This window comes from Panulirus ornatus, chromosome 12 (assembly GCF_036320965.1).
Source record: "Panulirus ornatus isolate Po-2019 chromosome 12, ASM3632096v1, whole genome shotgun sequence".
Lineage (NCBI taxonomy): Eukaryota > Metazoa > Arthropoda > Malacostraca > Decapoda > Palinuridae > Panulirus > Panulirus ornatus.
The window spans coordinates 69,899,298-69,919,412 of NC_092235.1; the positions used below are offsets into that span (position 1 = coordinate 69,899,298).

The 20,115-nt window shown below is 37.4% G+C and overlaps 1 protein-coding gene across 1 annotated transcript in view; it reads left to right on the plus strand.

The window, feature by feature from the left end:
- The window catches only part of Sirt7 (sirtuin 7), a 70,513-nt gene extending 53,877 nt beyond the window's left edge, over window positions 1-16,636 (plus strand). The window contains exons 8-9 of the mRNA XM_071668226.1: window positions 5,191-5,311; window positions 6,333-16,636. Of these exons, the coding sequence (XP_071524327.1) occupies window positions 5,191-5,311; window positions 6,333-9,265 (3,054 nt within the window). The 3' untranslated portion in view covers window positions 9,266-16,636. The remainder of the gene's footprint in view (window positions 1-5,190; window positions 5,312-6,332) is intronic.
- The last annotated feature ends 3,479 nt before the right edge of the window (window positions 16,637-20,115 follow it).

A 20,115-nucleotide genomic window follows, 5' to 3' on the forward strand; every position in this document is an offset into this window, starting at 1 on the left:
TCCTCTCTTCCTACACGTACACATGCCTTACATCCTCGATAAAAACTTTTCACTGCTTCTAACAACTTGCCTCCCACACCATATATTCTTAGTACCTTCCACAGAGCATCTCTATCAACTCTATCATATGCCTTCTCTCAGATCCATAAATGCTACATACAAATCCATTTGCTTTTCTAAGTATTTCTCACATACATTCTTCAAAGCAAACACCTGATCCACACATCCTCTACCACTTCTGAAACCACACTGCTCTTCCCCAGTCTGATGCCCTGTACATGCCTTCACCCTCTCAATCAATACCCTCCCATATAATTTACCAGGAATACTCAACAAACTTATACCTCTGTAATTTGAGCACTCACTTTTATCCCCTTTGCCTTTGTACAGTGGCACTATGCACACATTCCGCCAATCCTCAGGCACCTCACCATGAATCAAGTATAGAATCAAGTATAGAAGTGTTTGAATATTTGATCTTTCAGTTTGGACACAAAATTTTTTTGAGCAAAAAAATACCCTGTTACCATCAGTTTTTGGCACCACTGTCAGAAAAATAGATTTCCTTTACACACTCATTTTAACAAGGATTTTTCATGCTGAATACAGGTCTGGTGCTAAAATATCGTTTATTTGTCTTTATGACATTCAATTAAGCTCTTAAATGAAGTTAGTTTTAAAATACTTTCTGCTTTTTTGCATCATATTTACAGGTTATATATCAGTAACTGAGAGCTTTATGATATATTTTCCATGATTATTTCAAGTATAGAAGTGTTTGAATATTCTATCCTTCAATTTTAAAACAAAAAGTTTAGAGAGCCAAAAAATACCCTGAAGTATTATTACCTTCAATTTTTGGCATTTTTCTCAGAAAAATAGATTTGCTTTAAAAACTCATTATGAGAAGTATATTCTATGCTAAATACAAATCTGGTGTTAAGATAATGTTTAGTCATCATTATGACATTCAGTTAAGCTGTTAAATATATTGTTTTAAAAATTGTTATATTCTTTGCATTGTATCACTTGGTATGTATCGGTGACTAAGAGCATTATGTATTTTCCATGATTATGTCAAGTATATAAGTATAGGATATCTTATCTTTCAATTTTAAAACAAATAGTTTTTTGAGTTAAAAAAATTTTAAGAATATAAAAAACTTTTTGGGAATTTTCTCAGAAAAATAAGATTTCCTTTAAAAACTTGTTAGAAGTATTTTTCATGCTGAATACAAATCTGTTGTTAAAGCTGTTAATTGAAGTCAATTTTAAAATTTTTATGATCTTTTGCATCATATTTACTGGGCATGAATCTGTAACTGAGAGCATTATCATATATGTTAAATGATTATTTAAAGTATAGAAGTGTCTGATTATCTTATATTCCAAATTTGAAACAAATAGTTTTTTGAGTTAAAAAATCTCCAGAACTATTACCTTCAATTTTTTGGGAATTTCCTCAGGAAAATAGATTTCCTTTAAAGATTCATTATAAGAAGTATTTTTCCTGATGAATACAAATCTGATGTTAGAATATCGTTTAGACCTTTTGATGGCAGTCAGTTAAGCTGTTAATGAAGTCAATTTAAAATATTTTTGTTCATATGCATCAAATTTACTGAGTATGTATCAGTTACTGAGAGCATTATGATATATTTTCCATGATTATTTCAAGTATAGAAGTGCTTGCATTTCTCATGTTCAATTTTGAAGCAAAAAGTTTTTTGAGCTAAAAAATCCCCTGAACTATTATTACCTTCAATTTTTGGGAATTTTCTCAGAAAAATAGATTTCCTTTAAAAAATTTGTTAGAAGTATATTTCTTTGCTGAATACAAATCTGGTGTTAAAATAATGTTTAGTCATCTTTACGACATTCAGTCAAGCTGCTAAATGAAGTCACTTTTAATATATTTTCTGATCCTTTGCATTGTATTTACTGGGTATGAATCAGTAACTGAGAGTATTATGATATATGTTCCATGATTATTTTAAGTATAGAAATGTTTGAGTAGCGTGTCTTTGAATTTTGAAACAAAAAGTTTTTTGAGCTAAAAAATCTCCTGAACTATTACCTTCAATTTTTGGTATATTTCTCAGAAAAACAGATTTCCTTTAAAGACTCAATGTAAGAAGTATTTTTCCTGCTGAATACAAATCTAGTGTTAGAATGACGTTTAGTCGTCTTTATGACATTCAGTTAAGCTGTTAAGTGAAGTCAATTTTAAAATATTTTCTGTTTCTTTGTATCATATTTACTGAGTATGTATCAAGTACTGAGACCATTATGATATATTTTCCATAATTATTTCAAGTATAGAAGTGTTTGCATATTTTATCTTTCAATTTTGACACAAAAAATTTTTTGAGCTAAAAAATACCCTGAACTGCCTTCAGTTTTTGGCAGTTTCGTTGGAAAAATAGATTTCTTTTAAAAAACTCATTATAAGAAGTATTTTTCATGCTGAATACAAATCTGGTGTTAAAATATTGTTTATTCATCTTTATGACATTCAATTAGGCTGTTAATGAAGTCAGTTTTAAATTATTTTCTGATCCTTTGCATCGTATTTACTTGGTATGTTTGAAGGAATAGTGGTTCCAACAATGTTGTATGGTTGCGAGGCGTGGGCTATGGATAGAGTTGTGCACAGGAGGATGGATGTGCTGGAAATGAGATGTTTGAGGACAATGTGTGGTGTGAAGTGGTTTGATCGAGTAAGTAACGTAAGGGTAAGAGAGATGTGTGGAAATAAAAAGAGTGTGGTTGAGAGAGCAGAAGAGGGTGTTTTGAAATGGTTTGGGCACTTGGAGAGAATGAGTGAGGAAAGATTGACCAAGAGGATATATGTGTCGGAGGTGGAGGGAACGAGGAGAAGTGGGAGACCAAATTGGAGGTGGAAAGATGGAGTGAAAAAGATTTTGTGTGATCGGGGCCTGAACATGCAGGAGGGTGAAAGGAGGGCAAGGAATAGAGTGAATTGGATCGATGTGGTATACCGGGGTTGACGTGCTGTCAGTGGATTGAATCAGGGCATGTGAAGCGTCTGGGGTAAACCATGGAAAGCTGTGTAGGTATGTATATTTGCGTGTGTGGACGTGTATGTATATACATGTGTATGGGGGTGGGTTGGGCCATTTCTTTCGTCTGTTTCCTTGCGCTACCTCGCAAACGCGGGAGACCGACGAAGCAAAAAAAAAAAAAAAAAAGAAGTGTTTGAATATCTTAATTTTTCAATTTTAAAACAATTTTTTTTTGAGCTAGAAAAATAGATTTCCTTTAAAAACTCATTATAAGAAGTATTTTTCATGCTAAATACAGATCTGGTGTTAAAATATCATTTAGTCGTCTTTATGACATTCAGTTAAGCTGTTAAATGAAGTCAGTTTTGAAATGTTTTCTGATCCTTTGCATCATATTTACTGGGTATGAATCGGTAACTGAGAGGATTGTGATATTTATTATTTCTATTATTTTGCTCTGTTGCTGTCTCCCACGTTGGTGAGGTAGCGCAAGGAAACAGACAAAAGAATGTCCCAACCCACCCACATACACATGTATATGCATACACATCCACACACGCAAATATACATACCTATACATCTCAACGTATACATATATGTACACACAGACATATACATATATACACATGTACATAATTCATACTGTCTGCCTTTATTCATTCCCATCGCTGTTAAATGAAGTAAATTTTGAAATATGTTCTGCTCCTTAGCATCATAATTACTGGGTATGTATCGGTAACTGAGAGCATTTTGATATATTTCCCATGATTATTTCAAGTAGAGAGATGATTGAATATCTTATCTTTCAGTTTTGAAACAAAAAGTTTTTGGAGCTAAAAAATAACCTGAATGTTACCTTCAGTTTTTGGTATTTTTCTCAGAATGAATTTCCTTTAAGAACTATTTATAAGATGTATTTTTCATTCTGAATAAAAATATGGTGTTAAAATAACATTTAGTTCTCTTAATGACACTGTTAAACTCAAATGAAGTCAGTTTCAAAATATTTCTGTTACTTTGCATCATATTTGCTGAGTATGTATTGGTAACTGACATTATGATATATTTTTCATGATTATTTCAAGTATAGAGGTGTTTGAATATCTTATGTTTCAATTTTGAAACAAAATGTTTTTCATGCCAAAAAATTTCCTGAACTGTTATCTTCAATTTCTGGCATTTTTCTCAGAAATATAGATTTCCTTCAAAAACTCATTATGAGAAGTATATTCTATGCTTAATGCAAATCTGGTGTTAAGATAACATATTATCATCTTTATGACATTCAATTAAGCTGTTAAATGAATTCAGTTTTAAATATTTTCATATTCTTTGCATCGTATTTACTGGGTATGTATCAGTGACTAAGAGCATTATGACATATTTTCCATGATTATTTCAAGTATGGAAGTGTTTGAATATCTTATCTTTCAATTTTAAAACAAAAAGTGTTTTGAGCTTAAGAATACCCAGAACTATTTCCTTCAATTTTTTGCATTTTTCTCAGAAAATAGATTTCCTTTAAAAACTAATCATAAGAAGTATTTTTCATGCTGAATACAAATCTGGTGTTAAAGTATCGTTTAGTCATCTGTATGACATTCATTTAAGCAATTGAATGAAGTCAATTTTAAAATATGATTTGCTCCTTTGCATCGTATTTACTGAGTATGTGTCAGTAACTGAGAGCATTATGATTATTTCAAGTATAGAAGTGTTTGTATGTCTCATGTTTCAATTTTGAAACAAAAAGTTTTTGAGCTAAAAAATGCCCTGAACTTATGCCTTCAATTTTGGGGAATTTTCTCAGAAAAATAGATTTCCTTTAAAAAACTCATTAAGTAATGAAAGGGTAAGAGAGATGTGTGGAAATGAAAAGAGTGTAATTGAGAGAGCAAAAGAGGGTGTTGAAATGGTTTGGACATATGGAAGAAGGCAAGCTGGGATTTTACATCCAAGGCTCAGTCATCTATTCCTGATGCTACCTCACAGAGGCAGGAAACAGGAAACAGGTATGAAAGAAAGAATTATTACTATTTTCATTTGTTATGACCAGTAAAGGTTGTTATTAGCCTCCAATTGCTGGTTCTGTACTGCTTTTATAATGCTTGTTTGACAGGATATAGCACTGCTCAGTAGATTCATTGGTTATTCCTTCTTCCAGGTCTTAAAGAAATATCCATGGTTGTGGCAGATGGATCGATCTCCAAAGAAAAGACCACGTTTGTATATTGTCAACTTGCAGTGGACACCAAAGGACAAAGATGCAACTCTCAAAATTAATGGTAGACATGCTTAAGTATCTTGTGGAAGTGGAAACAGAGTAATTAGTTAGTCAAATGTATCATTTTATGTGCAAACTTGCTTGTGGAAAGATGCTTAGGGAAGAATCTACTTGAAGTCCGGGTTTGAAAGCTTATATGAATTTGGGAAACAAATAATTACATATTTTTGTATAAATTTTGCTTCCATATAGCTGCTGCAGAGTAGAAATCATAGTTATGTTTTACTGATTTACATGCCTTGATTTGGGATTTTTTACTTTCATATTTAAATTCATGTGCTAGTCATTTGTATATTAAAAGAAGTCATGATATTGACCTTGAAATAAGAAAGGAATAAGCAGTCAGGCTTCACTTCTGTAATACAGCTATTGGATAAGTAATACAGCTATTGGATAAGTAAACAGCATGAGAGGAAGCATAATTGTTCATTCTTAATGGTTTACTTACATTTTTAGGCTTTTTTAAAACACAATTAACTAAGTTTTGATAAAGTTTACCCATGTAGAGAATTCATGATAATTATTTAGAAACTCATTTTGTGTAACTCATAAGAAATACTTGTATATAATCATGGCACATCCCATACATAAATTGTATAATTCATCAAGAAGCACCAAGTTTGAACTTTGCTAAATCCTGCTTTCACATGCCCAGGTTCAATCCGTTGACAGCATGTTGACCCCAGTATACCACATCGTTCCAGTTCACTCTGCAAGAAATGTCTGAAAGAATTTATTATTATTGTAACGTTACTCTTATTATAATACAACTTCAGTATGAGCTGCAGTAGCTTTGAGGCTGCACTGCACAAATAAGCAGAGAAATTATAGACTCTTGGAGGGAAAGGTCTTCGATGAAACTGTATTTGTTATTTTCCTTTGAAGATGATACAGCCTCACTAGTAACTCTTCTTTCATAGTGTTACCACTTGCAGGTGGAGTCTGGTAACAATGATAGATATATATGGATAGACTAAAAAGGCTTTTGATGGTAACAACGTATATATATTTTTTCTTTTTAGGTAAATGTGATGAAGTGATGAGCTTGGTAATGAAGGCTTTAGGGTATGAGCTGCCTGTGTACTCACGCTCAAGTGACCCAATTTTCAGCGTTGTAACACCATTGCACCCTGCAGAAGCTGCAACTAGTACCCGTCCACGGCTCATACCTCCACCAGAAGATGATGAGTTGAATATTGTGGAAAATCAAGACAGTGTTATTACAGGCTATGATGTGAGATGGGATGGAAAGGCACAGGGAAGTCGGGAGGACCATGGAAAAGTAAAGGCAGAGATTATGGAAAAAGACATAAAAGATGAAAAATATGACATAAAAAATGAGAGTGATTTTGATGTAAAACCTGCAAATGGTATTTATATGGCTTGGAATGAAGAAAAAATGTGTTGGAGAGAGAATTTAGCCTCTCATGTCAAAATGTTAGTTCATGAAAATATTGATAAACTGGATTGTAAACCTGGCTTATCTCAGGTTGATGACGAAATTAAAAGTGAAAATTGCTCGATCAGCACTTTCAAGGAAGAAAGTGAAGATATCAAAGAGGAAAGGTCATGGAATAATGGGAAGGACTTTTCTTGTGAGCTGAATCAGTTGTATAGAGCCTTAACATCCAAAAGTAAATCTACTGAGGGACTGAAAGTGCCCATGGATGAAGGGGAAGTGAAGAGTGAACCTACAGACAGTGATGAAGATTTTCAGACCTCTGATACTGAGGGTGAACCATGGTCAAGTGATAAACTTGCAGAAAGTACATTAGATGGGGAAATTAATTTTTTGAAAAGTAGTGATAGTTCTTGTTCAGATTCTGATTCTAGTGAGCAAGCAGAAGACTGTCAGACTGAAGATTCAGATGTAAATAATCTTTATCCTCAGCCACAGAAACCTAATAATATGGATTATTTCAAGTTAGCTTATGCATCTACCAACGTCCAGATGGCCAAGCAAGGCCAGGCCCTTTTAAAGCAAAATGATTTCTATGGCACAGGCCTCTGCATCAGATCATTTGTTAATTGTTCCAAAAATGATGACAGGAGCAGTAAGATGTCATTGAAAAGTGAGAGATCAGATACTGATGTGGCATATGAAGAAACAACTTTTAAAAATAAAGTTGGAAGTGCAGATAGACTAAGACATAAGCAGTTTGTTGATGTGAGAAATAATGACCATGAACACAAACAAAGTGTCTGCCTTACTGTGAGAGACAGAAATAATGCTGCTTTTCCTGTTATTCCTAGGATTACAGATGAATCTTCTAGTCTTCCCAACTACCATAAGTCTCCTCTTCCTGCAGTAACTCTGTGTTCAAGTGATTATAGTAACAAATTGCCTTTGTGTTCAGGTGAGTGTAGGAACAAATTTTGTATGTATTCAAGTAATTGTAGTAATAAGACCATTAATTATAATCATGAGTTTGATGTTACCACAGTTGCAGCTGAACAAAGTAATATGTTGTATAAAGTCAATGTTCCATGTGGTAGTGTAAGACAAACACCAAAACTTGAGTTGAGAAAGGTGAATGAATCAGAAATAGCAGTAGGAACAAAGCAACTTTCCTCCGTTTTAAGAGTTAGTGATATTAGTGATGCAGAAACTGATAATGAGAAAAGTGGAGTGCTCACTACAGACAATATGGTATGCTGTGGGGATAAACATTTGGTTGAGAACAGCAGTCGGGCCACAGATGGGAGTTTTCTCTTACGAACTCATATTGTAGATGGCATAATTAGGGCTGCGTGTGTTGAAACTCTTGCTGATGATAAGCCTGAGTTTAGAAATGTGTCAGTTCCCCCTCAGAAAAATGCACACATGGTTACTCTTACTTCTCACACCGATATCACAGGGGTTACTGTTACTTCCTGTAGTGATACACAGAGGGCATTAATATCTTCCTGCAATAAATCTTCTGTTTGTCAAGAAAACTTATTCACTGAAGCCCATCTTGGTGCTGTCACTCATCTTTCAAGATCAAAAAACCTTGGATCCAAGATATCAACTCAGCTAGATATTTCTGAAAGTGATGTGCTGAAGTCTGTTTGGCATCAAAGTTTTTGTGGTTCCAGCAATGAGAATAATTTAAGTGCTTCTACAGTTATGATGAGTATGAAGGGAAATGAACCAGGAAAATGTGAAAATGGTACTCCAAGTTATGTACACCATAGAGTCAGTGAAATGATTCAGAGTCCTGAAAAGACCAGCTCAGTCATTCTCAAGAACATCTGTACAGAAGCTGTAAATGACAGTGTTGCTCGACAAAAAGGTTCTACAAAACGGAAGCTCAAAGGATGTGACAATGAGGATGTTAAGTATATCTGGTTTTGGGGATTTGGTAGTACTGTTGAAAATAAAGAGAGGGAGTCCATTGAAGAGGATAAGTTTATTGGTACCAGTACTCTTACAGCAGTTAACCACATGGGAGAGGTTAATATGGATACAAAAAATGACAATGGGTGTATTCCTGTTAGAAGAATCACCAGAAGTAGAACCAGAGCCTCCAGTGACTCACGATCAGCTCCTGAAATTGATGTCTTTAGATGTCACTGTAATGGAAGTAACCCTGAGTTATGCAAAATGGCAAGACTCCGACCTTCTCGAGTTAAATGTGATGCAGATGTGGAAAAGGCTAGGGAAATTATTAGAAAAAGACGTACATATAACTATCGCAAATATGAACCTGTATTTGAGAAGAAGCTTGAGAGTTTTACTTATGAAAGAGCCAAGGCAAAAAGAAAGTCCAAATTTGAATCTACACATGATAATGAAGAGGAGGAGGAAGAGGAAGAATATGAAGAACAAGATAATGAAGTGAAAGAAGACGAACATAAGATAAGTGATGGTGAGGACTGTAGAGAGAGAGATGAGAAAGGGGAAAGGAGGATTACTCCAGGTTGGTATGGCAAGGGACTCAGAAAAGGCATAAAAAAGAAAACAAGAGTGTGATAAGAAGCACAAGATTATTTTGGAGAAATGACTATGCTGCACTTATGATAAACCCCCACAGTTGTAGATGACTCCTGTCATCCTTGTGGAACTTGAAGCTGGTCAGTAGTATGTACCTGAGATATGGCACGTGAGCTGGGAACAAATTTTTTAAGTTTATATTTGCTATATTTTTGGAAGATTGTAATTATTTTATTCTTTGAGATTGATAGGAGGTGTGTTGTACAGTTAAGCTCAAGAGATAGGATGAAAGAGATGCATGTCTTTTGTTGTATTGTATATTTTTTCCAGAACTTGAAGGTATTGTATATATTTGGGAAATACTCACATAAACTTTTTTTTATACATTACTGTATTGCATCCTTCTTCAGTCAACACTGCTATTTTAAGACTAGTAGAATGTTCGTCACAGTCCTAGGAAGTGGCTTTACCTCTAATGGGAAGATAGCTTATGTTGCTCTTTACCTGAATTTGACAGATCTCTTTGTTAATGTAATTTTTATGTTTGATATTGAGGAAATAACTTAAGGAGGAAAACTATTCCAGAAGAGTGAGAAACATATATGTCCAGATTCATGTGTAGGGAATATTTATATAGTTTTATTTTGGATCTCTCTTAGCCTAAGGGGTAGTAGATGTTACATGAATTTACTGATGGATATGCCGTAGGATCAAAGGCAATTTTGACATCTTTTGAAGTAGACATTTGCTGAATGATCTTTTAGACTTGAGCTTGCTTGCTTCTGTATAAAACTTGTCATGCTAACATTTATTGTGGATGATTGTATATTAGGGGAAAGATAATTAAGATGTATTCTGTATGAAAGAATTATTGTGGTATTTTCTGCCAACAATTGAAAGTACTCAAATGTACTTCATGACACTAGATGGTAAGCAGATAACCAAATTCCTCAGTTAATCACTGCCTGTTTGTTGTTATGTGTTGCTTTGTCTCCATTAAAGAGACAGCACTCAGGAACCCTTACCTCGTAAATGTGCTTCAGGGAATGCCACAGCGCAGTGAAAGAAAGTGGCTTCTCATGAGCCACAGTTGCAGATATTAAGCCTTCTTTGTGTAACACACATCTTAAAGTTAATTAAGATATAGGTGCTTTCTGTTTTTTACTGTATGGTGATAAGATAGACTGCCAGATATTAACTGATAATGGGTTTGTATCATCAAGATATAGATGGTTGCCCTCATACTGCTTCAGGCAGTAAACTTTCACCCTGAAATAGCTTCCTGTTGGTCTTGCTCATGAAAACAGGCTAATTTGATGATTGTAGAAAGTAAAAGGTGGTACAAAAAATGTTAACTGAAAGAAAAGATTCCCCTTATTACTGATTATACAAAGTAAGGTAAAGATAGTTGCTCTATTACAAATGATTATATATGAGATAGAAGCCTGTATCCTTGAAACACAAAGAACAGCATTACCGTTCACAGAGGAGTTTACTTAATATTTCTTTTCTAACTCACAATTTGATGGATAGTACCTCTTCAGATTATCCATTAAGCAAGGGATAGGTAAAGGAAACATTCTGTTGTAACTTTTTCCAGATATTAGACTTGTGTATCACTTAATTAGGGTACTGTGCTAGAGGTACATATTCAAGCAAACAAGTCTCATTTCCATACATTGACACATAGCTGTCGTTTTTATCATAAGTAAACCAGAGCCTACCATTCACAACCAAAACTCACAAAAACACTTGGTATGACACCTCAGCTTAATTCATTCAGTCTCATGCACACCTCTTGCTCTTTTGAATATTTAGGCCTTATTACCTGAAAGCCTCCTTCACTCCATTCTTCCATCTTCCTCCCAGTCTACCCCTCCATTTTGCTCCTTCCACTTTGATGCAGAGATCCTTGTAGTTAGTCTTTCTTTGTTTTTCTTCTTCATATGTCTGAACCACTTAAGGACACATGTTCAGCTCTCATTCAGACCGTGCTTAATACACCTCTGTCTTGCCATCATTCCTCAGAGAAGAAATCCACCTCACATCAGATTTCTTCCTCATACATTTCATTTCAACTTATCTACTTTCTTCTTATTAGGAAAATAATGTTTTAAAGTAAAAATGTACCTTAATGAAATATCATCTCTCAATAAGCAATGCTTTTTATAGAACATGTAGCCTGTCATTTATCTTAAATCACTTGTACTTGATAAATGTACGTACTCAATCATTGTGACATTCATGACTTTAATTAGATTATACCCAGAGACTGTGTTTGAAAAAAGTTGCAGTCCTCATGAATGTTATATGTGAATGGTGTTATTTCCTTTTCCATAATTTTGAGGTGATCCCTGTTCATAGAATCATAGAGTTTATCTTTTCACTTGTCCATGTAAACTTTCCCAGTCTTTATCTGAACAGGAAAGAATGAACCCCTTACAGTCAACAGAGACTCTGAATTTAGAACCTTCCAAAGAAAGTAGATGAACAAATACTCCAATTTGTACACTTGAATTAGTATAAGTAAGTCTTGCTTAATGAACATATGCTCAATGAGAATTTGGTATAACAAATAAGTGTGTAGGGTGTGGAATCCCTCTGAATGAGCATCCACTAGAGTTAACAGTCAACAGTCCTGAGTAAAGTGGTGTGCAAAAAAGAAAATAGAAAAATTCTCTTTATGAAGAAATAGTATTCAAGAGCAAGATGGAAGAAGTAGTGTTATATACGCCTGTTCCTTGCTTTATGTGTTATCACCACATGCCATTTTGCTGTTCTGTGGGAAACCTACTTCTAGTCAAAATTCGTTACTATGTGAATGTGGGTGGTAGAAAATTCACCAAAACTTCAGTGAGTGTTGCTGGGTGAAGTAACCATGGGTCATGGATGGAGCATGCCAAATTCCTGTCAGTGGGTCAGTCTCGCAGTTACCACAGGTGTGTGTGTGGATCTGTGCTACTTGTGTAATTTGGATATACCTGCTATTGTGATTTTCCTGCAACCTGCCATATTGTCTTTGTTAATATGGCATCCAAATATCCAGTAGCTTCTTCTGCCCCAGAACCAGTACTTGAATGGAAGAAAACCTCTCTGACCTTAGAAACAAAACGAGAAATCTTATGTTCATGCTGGTGGGGGGCATCAGTGCTTTGGTATGTTTACAACCTGGGTGAATCTACAGTCTACAGCATAAAGAATGCAGGGAAAATTTGAAGTGCTGTGGTCCACTCTACTCCACTATCTGTCAAGGTAACTACAAGGATTAGAAATCCATGTTTGGAAAGGAATGGAGAAAATGTACAGCTGTGATGAAAATCTGTTTGAAATACATTTGGGAAGTTATATCTCATGCTGTTGTACACATCCCATTTTTCTCTGTATTCTATTTGTTTGCTATTTATGATTTCTCCATGTGCAAGGTTTTCACAGAACAGAACTCTTGCATAAAATGAGGGATGGTTGTAATAACTCTATGTTGACTTGGCCCATTGCTGAGTGAGGGGCAGAGGAGGGTGTGTATGACATTTTTGACATCTTCTAAGAGAGTAGAACATGAAGATATTTCTTTCTCTTCAGTTGTTTTCACATAATATTCATATTAGTGGTAAGTAGTAAGCACTTAGAAATATTACACCTTTCACAATAAAAAAGTGCGAAATGTGAGGGAGACTAGCTGGCACTTGTGGGGAGGATACTCAAGGTTTTGTTTCTCCTAAGCAATGAGATATTTTTGGTGAATATTGAGATCAGGGTTTGAATCTCATTTGCTCATTATTTTGGGTCTATTCTCAGAACAACGAAGCCTTTTTTTGACACTTTCTGTCTCTAATCAACAACTGCCATTAAGTTGATGTCACTACACCATCTGCTCCTGGCTGTGCAGAGATTAGAATTCCTTAGGATTGCATCACAGACACATATTTCATCTTTGAAGTCTACTAGCTGGTTATGTATTAGCATCCTTTTGTTTTGTTTGATTAATATTTTTTTTGTGTTGGTGTTTATGTAATTCCACATATGTATGCCCTAGTTCAGACCACTGATAGCACATTGACCCCTGTATACCACATTTTTCCACTTCACTCTATCTTGTGCCCATCTTTCACCCACCTTCATGTGAACAAGAGCAAGGTTATTAGGTTCAGTACTGTTGAGGAACAAGTTGCTAGGAACAAGATGTAGGTTTGAATAGAGAAAAATTGGAGGAAGTGAAGTGTTTTAGATATCTGGGAGTGGACTTAGCAGCGAACGGAACCATGGATGTGGAAGTGAGTCACAGGGTGGGGCAAAGGTTCTGGGAGCATTGAAAAATGTGTAGAAGGAGAGAATGTTATTTTGAAGAGCAAAAATGGGCATATTTGAAGGAATAGCAGTTCCAGTAATTTTATATGGTTGCGAGGCATGGGTTATAGATAGGATTGTATGGAGGAGGGTAATGAAATGTTTGAGGACAATATGTGGTGTGAGGTGGTTTTATTGAGTAAGTAATGAAAGGATAAGAGAGATGTGTGGACGTAAAAATGTGATGACTCCATGGTTATTTAATTTGTTTATGGATGGGGTGGTTTAGGAGGCAAAATGCAAGAGTTTTGGAGAGAGGGGAAAGTATGCAGTCTGTTGGTGATGAGAGGGCCAGGGAAGTGAGTCAGTTGCTGTTTGCTGATGATACAGCACTGGTGGCTGATTCAAGTGAGAAACCGCAGAAGTTGGTGACTGAGTTTGGAAAAAGTGTGTGAAAGGAGAAAGTTGAGAGTAAATGTGAATAACAGCAAGGTTATTAGGTACAGTAGGGTTGAGGGTCAAGTCAATTGGGAGGCAGGGGTGTGTGATGTCTCCATGGTTGTTTAATTTGTTTATGGATGGGGTTGTTAGGGAGGTGAATGCAAGAGTTTTGGAAAGAGGGGCAAGTATGAAGTCTGTTGTGGATGAGAGAGCTTGGGAAGTGAGTCAGTTGTTGTTCGCTGATGATACAGCGCTGGTGGCTGATTCATGTGAGAAACTGCAGAAGCTGGTAACTGAGTTTGGTAAAGTGTGTGAAAGAAGAAAGTTAAGAGTAAATGTGAATAAGAGCAAGGTTATTAGGTACAGTAGGGTTGAGGGTCAAGTCAATTGGGAGGTAAGTTTGAATGGAGAAAAACTGGAGGAAGTAAAGTGTTTTAGATATCTGGGAGTGGATCTGGCAGTGGATGGAACCATGGAAGCGGAAGTGAATCATAGGGTGGGGGAATGGGCGAAAATCCTGGGAGCCTTGAAGAATGTGTGGAAGTCGAGAACATTATCTCGGAAAGCAAAAATGGGTATGTTTGAAGGAATAGTGGTTCCAACAATGTTGTATGGTTGCGAGGCGTGGGCTATGGATAGAGTTGTGCGCAGGAGGGTGGATGTGCTGGAAATGAGATGTTTGAGGACAATGTGTAGTGTGAGGTGGTTTGATCGAGTAAGTAATGTAAGGGTAAGAGAGATGTGTGGAAATAAAAAGAGTGTGGTTGAGAGAGCAGAAGAGGGTGTTTTGAAATGGTTTGGGCACATGGTGAGAATGAGTGAGGAAAGATTGACCAAGAGGATATATGTGTCGGAGGTGGAGGGAACGAGGAGAAGTGGGAGACCAAATTGGAGGTGGAAAGATGGAGTGAAAAAGATTTTGTGTGATCGGGGCCTGAACATGCAGTAGGGTGAAAGGAGGGCAAGGAATAGAGTGAATTGGATCGATGTGGTATACCGGGGTTGACGTGCTGTCAGTGGATTGAATCAGGGCATGTGAAGCGTCTGGGGTAAACCATGGAAAGTTGTGTGGGGCCTGGATGTGGAAAGGGAGCTATGGTTTCGGGCATTATTGCGTGGCAGCTAGGGACTGAGTGTGAACGAATGGGGCCTTTGTTGTCTTTTCCTAGAGCTACCTCGCACACATGAGGGGGGAGGGGGAAGGTATTCCATGTGTGGCGAGGTGGCGATGGGAGTGAATGGGGGCAGACAGTGTGAATTGTGTGCATGAGTATATATGTATGTGTCTGTGTAAGTATATATATGTGTACATTGAGATGTATAGGTATGTATATTTGCGTGTGTGGACGTGTGTGTGTATACATTGTGTATGGGGGTGGGTTGGGCCATTTCTTTCGTCTGTTTCCTTGCGCTACCTCGCAAACGCGGGAGACAGCGACAAAGCAACTGGAGGGATGTCTGATCATTATCTTGTGGAGGCTAAGGTGAAGATTTGTATGGGTTTTCAGAAAAGAAGAGTGAATGTTGGGGTGAAGAGGGTGGTGAGAGTAAGTGAGCTTGGGAAGGAGACTTGTGTGAGGAAGTACCAGGAGAGACTGAGTACAGAATGGAAAAAGGTGAGAACAATGGAAGTAAGGGGAGTGGGGGAGGAATGGGATGTATTTAGGGAATCAGTGATGGATTGCGCAAAAGATGCTTGTGGCATGAGAAGAGTGGGAGGTGGGTTGATTAAAAAGGGTAGTGAGTGGTGGGATGAAGAAGTAAGAGTATTAGTGAAAGAGAAGAGAGAGGCATTTGGACAATTTTTGCAGGGAAAAAATGAAATTGAGTGGGAGATGTATAAAAGAAAGAGACAGGAGGTCAAGAGAAAGGTGCAAGAGGTGAAAAAAAGGGCAAATGAGAGTTGGGGTGAGAGAGTATCATTAAATTTTAGGGAGAATAAAAAGATGTTCTGGAAGGAGGTAAATAAAGTGCGTAAGACAAGGGAGCAAATGGGAACTTCAGTGAAGGGCGCAAATGGGGAGGTGATAACAAGTAGTGGTGATGTGAGAAGGAGATGGAGTGAGTATTTTGAAGGTTTGTTGAATGTGTTTGATGATAGAGTGGCAGATATAGGATGTTTTGGTCGAGGTGGTGTGCAAAGTGAGAGGGTTAGGGAAGATGATTTGGTAAACAGAGAAGAGGTAGTAAAAGCTTTGCGGAAGATGAAAGCCGGCAAGGCAGCAGGTTTGGATGGTATTGCAGTGGAATTTATTAAAAAAGGGGGTGACTGTATTGTTGACTGGTTGGTAAGGTTATTTAATGTATGTATGACTCATGGTGAGGTGCCTGAGGATTGGCGGAATGCGTGCATAGTGCCATTGTACAAAGGCAAAGGGGATAAGAGTGAGTGCTCAAATTACAGAGGTATAAGTTTGTTAAGTATTCCTGGTAAATTATATGGGAGGATATTGATTGAGAGGGTGAAGGCATGTACAGAGCATCAGATTGGGGAAGAGCAGTGTGGTTTCAGAAGTGGTAGAGGATGTGTGGATCAGGTGTTTGGTTTGAAGAATGTATGTGAGAAATACTTAGAAAAGCAAATGGATTTGTATGTAGCATTTATGGATCTGGAGAAGGCATATGATAGAGTTGATAGAGATGCTCTGTGGAAGGTATTAAGAATATATGGTGTGGGAGGCAAGTTGTTAGAAGCAGTGAAAAGTTTTTATCGAGGATGTAAGGCATGTGTACGTGTAGGAAGAGAGGAAAGTGATTGGTTCTCAGTGAATGTAGGTTTGCGGCAGGGGTGTGTGATGTCTCCATGGTTGTTTAATTTGTTTATGGATGGGGTTGTTAGGGAGGTGAATGCAAGAGTTTTGGAAAGAGGGGCAAGTATGAAGTCTGTTGGGGATGAGAGAGCTTGGGAAGTGAGTCAGTTGTTGTTCGCTGATGATACAGCGCTGGTGGCTGATTCATGTGAGAAACTGCAGAAGCTGGTGACTGAGTTTGGTAAAGTGTGTGAAAGAAGAAAGTTAAGAGTAAATGTGAATAAGAGCAAGGTTATTAGGTACAGTAGGGTTGAGGGTCAAGTCACTTGGGAGGTGAGTTTGAATGGAGAAAAACTGGAGGAAGTGAAGTATTTTAGATATCTGGGAGTGGATCTGGCAGCGGATGGAACCATGGAAGCGGAAGTGGATCATAGGGTGGGGGAGGGGGCGAAAATTCTGGGAGCCTTGAAGAATGTGTGGAAGTCGAGAACATTATCTCGGAAAGCAAAAATGGGTATGTTTGAAGGAATAGTGGTTCCAACAATGTTGTATGGTTGCGAGACGTGGGCTATGGATAGAGTTGTGCGCAGGAGGATGGATGTGCTGGAAATGAGATGTTTGAGGACAATATGTGGTGTGAGGTGGTTTGATCGAGTAAGTAACGTAAGGGTAAGAGAGATGTGTGGAAATAAAAAGAGCGTGGTTGAGAGAGCTGAAGAGGGTGTTTTGAAATGGTTCGGGCACATGGAGAGAATGAGTGAGGAAAGATTGACCAAGAGAATATATGTGTCGGAGGTGGAGGGAACGAGGAGAAGAGGGAGACCAAATTGGAGGTGGAAAGATGGAGTGAAAAAGATTTTGTGTGATCGGGGCCTGAACATGCAGGAGGGTGAAAGGAGTGCAAGGAATAGCAGTGAATTGGAGCGATGTGGTATACCGGGGTTGACGTGCTGTCAGTGGATTGAATCAAGGCATGTGAAGCGTCTGGGGTAAACCATGGAAAGCTGTGTAGGTATGTATATTTGCGTGTGTGGACGTATGTATATACATGTGTATGGGGGTGGGTTGGGCCATTTCTTTCGTCTGTTTCCTTGCGCTACCTCGCAAACGCGGGAGACAAGCGACAAAACAAAAAAAAAAAAAAATATATATATATATATATATATATATATATATATATATATATATATATATATATATATATATTTTGACGTTTGTGTAAATAAATTTATACATTTCCCTTTTCCATAGCCAGAGGTTGAACCATTATGTGACATTCATTTTTCATTTCATTTCAAGCTAGAAGTTTCAGTTTTCTAAATTATTTCTTACATTTTTCATATGTATATATATATATATATATATATATATATATATATATATATATGTGAGTGTGTGTGTGTATATGTGTGTGTATATATATATATATATATATATATATATATATATATATATATATATATATATATATATATATATATATATATATATTTCTTTCTTTTTTCTTTTAAACTATCCGCCATTTCCCGCATTAGCGAGGTAGCGTTAAGAACAGAGGACTGGGCCTTTGTGGAATATCCTCACCTGGCCCCCCTCTGTTCCTTCTTTTGGAAAATTAAAAAAAAAAAAAAAAAAAAAAAAAACGAGAGGGGAGGATTTCCAGCCTCCTTCTCCCTCCCCTTTTAGTCGCCTTCTACGAAACGCAGGGAATACGTGGGAAGTATTCTTCATCCCCTATCCCCAGGGATATATATATATATATATATATATATTATCCCTGGGGATAGGGGTGAAAGAGTACTTCCCACGCATTCCTCACGTGTCATAGAAGGCGACTAGAGGGGACAGGAGCGGGGTGCCAGAAATCCTCCCCTCCTTGTATTTTAATCTTTCTAAAAGGGGAAACAGAAGAAGGAGTCACGCGAGGAGTGCTCATCCTCCTCGAAGGCTCAGATTGGGGTGTCTAAATGTGAGTGGTTGTAACCAAGATGAGAAAAAAGGAGAGATAGGTAGTATGTTTGAGGAAAGGATCCTGGATGTTTTGGTTCTGAGTGAAGAGTGGTTTGGGAATGTCTTGGGAGTAAAGTCAGGGGTTAGTAAGAGGACAAGAGCAAGGGAAGGAGTAGCACTACTCCTGAATCAGTTGTGGGAGTATGTGATAGAGTGTAAGAAAGTAAATTCTAGATTGATATGGGTAAAACTGAAAGTTGATGGAGATAGATGGGTGATTATTGGTGCATATGCACCTGGGCATGAGAAGAAAGATCATGAGAGGCAAGTGTTTTGGGAGCAGCTGAATGAGTGTGTTAGTGGTTTTGATGCACGAGACCGGGTTATAGTGATGGGTGATTTGAATGCAAAGGTGAGTAATGTGGCAGATGAGGGAATAATTGGTATACATGGGGTGTTCAGTGTTGTAAATGGAAATGGTGAAGAGCTTGTAGATTTATGTGCTGAAAAAGGACTGATGATTGGGAATACCTGGTTTAAAAAGCGAGATATACATAGGTATACGTATGTAAGTAGGAGAGATGGCCAGAGAGCGTTATTGGATTACGTGTTAATTGACAGGTGCGCGAAAGAGAGACTTGTGGATGTTAATGTGCTGAGAGGTGCAACTGGAGGGATGTCTGATCATTATCTTGTGGAGGCTAAGGTGAAGATTTGTATGGGTTTTCAGAAAAGAAGAGTGAATGTTGGGGTGAAGAGGGTGGTGAGAGTAAGTGAGCTTGGGAAGGAGACTTGTGTGAGGAAGTACCAAGAGAGACTGAGTACAGAATGGAAAAAGGTGAGAACAATGGAAGTAAGGGGAGTGGGGGAGGAATGGGATGTATTTAGGGAATCAGTGATGGATTGCGCAAAAGATACTTGTGGCATGAGAAACGTGGGAGGTGGGTTGATTAGAAAGGGTAGTGAGTGGTGGGATGAAGAAGTAAGATTATTAGTGAAAGAGAAGAGAGAGGCATTTGGACGATTTTTGCAGGGAAAAAATGAAATTGAGTGGGTGATGTATAAAAGAAAGAGACAGGAGGTCAAGAGAAAGGTGCAAGAGGTGGAAAAGAGGGCAAATGAGAGTTGGGGTGAGAGAGTATCATTAAATTTTAGGGAGAATAAAAAGATGTTCTGGAAGGAGGTAAATAAAGTGCGTAAGACGAGGGAGCAAATGGGAACTTCATTGAAGGGCGCTAATGGGGAGGTGATAACAAGTAGTGGTGATGTGAGAAGGAGATGGAGTGAGTATTTTGAGGGTTTGTTGAATGTGTTTGATGATAGAGTGGCAGATATAGGGTGTTTTGGTCGAGGTGGTGTGCAAAGTGAGAGGGGTAAGGGAAAATGATTTGGTAAACAGAGAAGAGGTAGTAAAAGCTTTGCGGAAGATGAAAGCCGGCAAGGCAGCAGGTTTGATTGGTATTG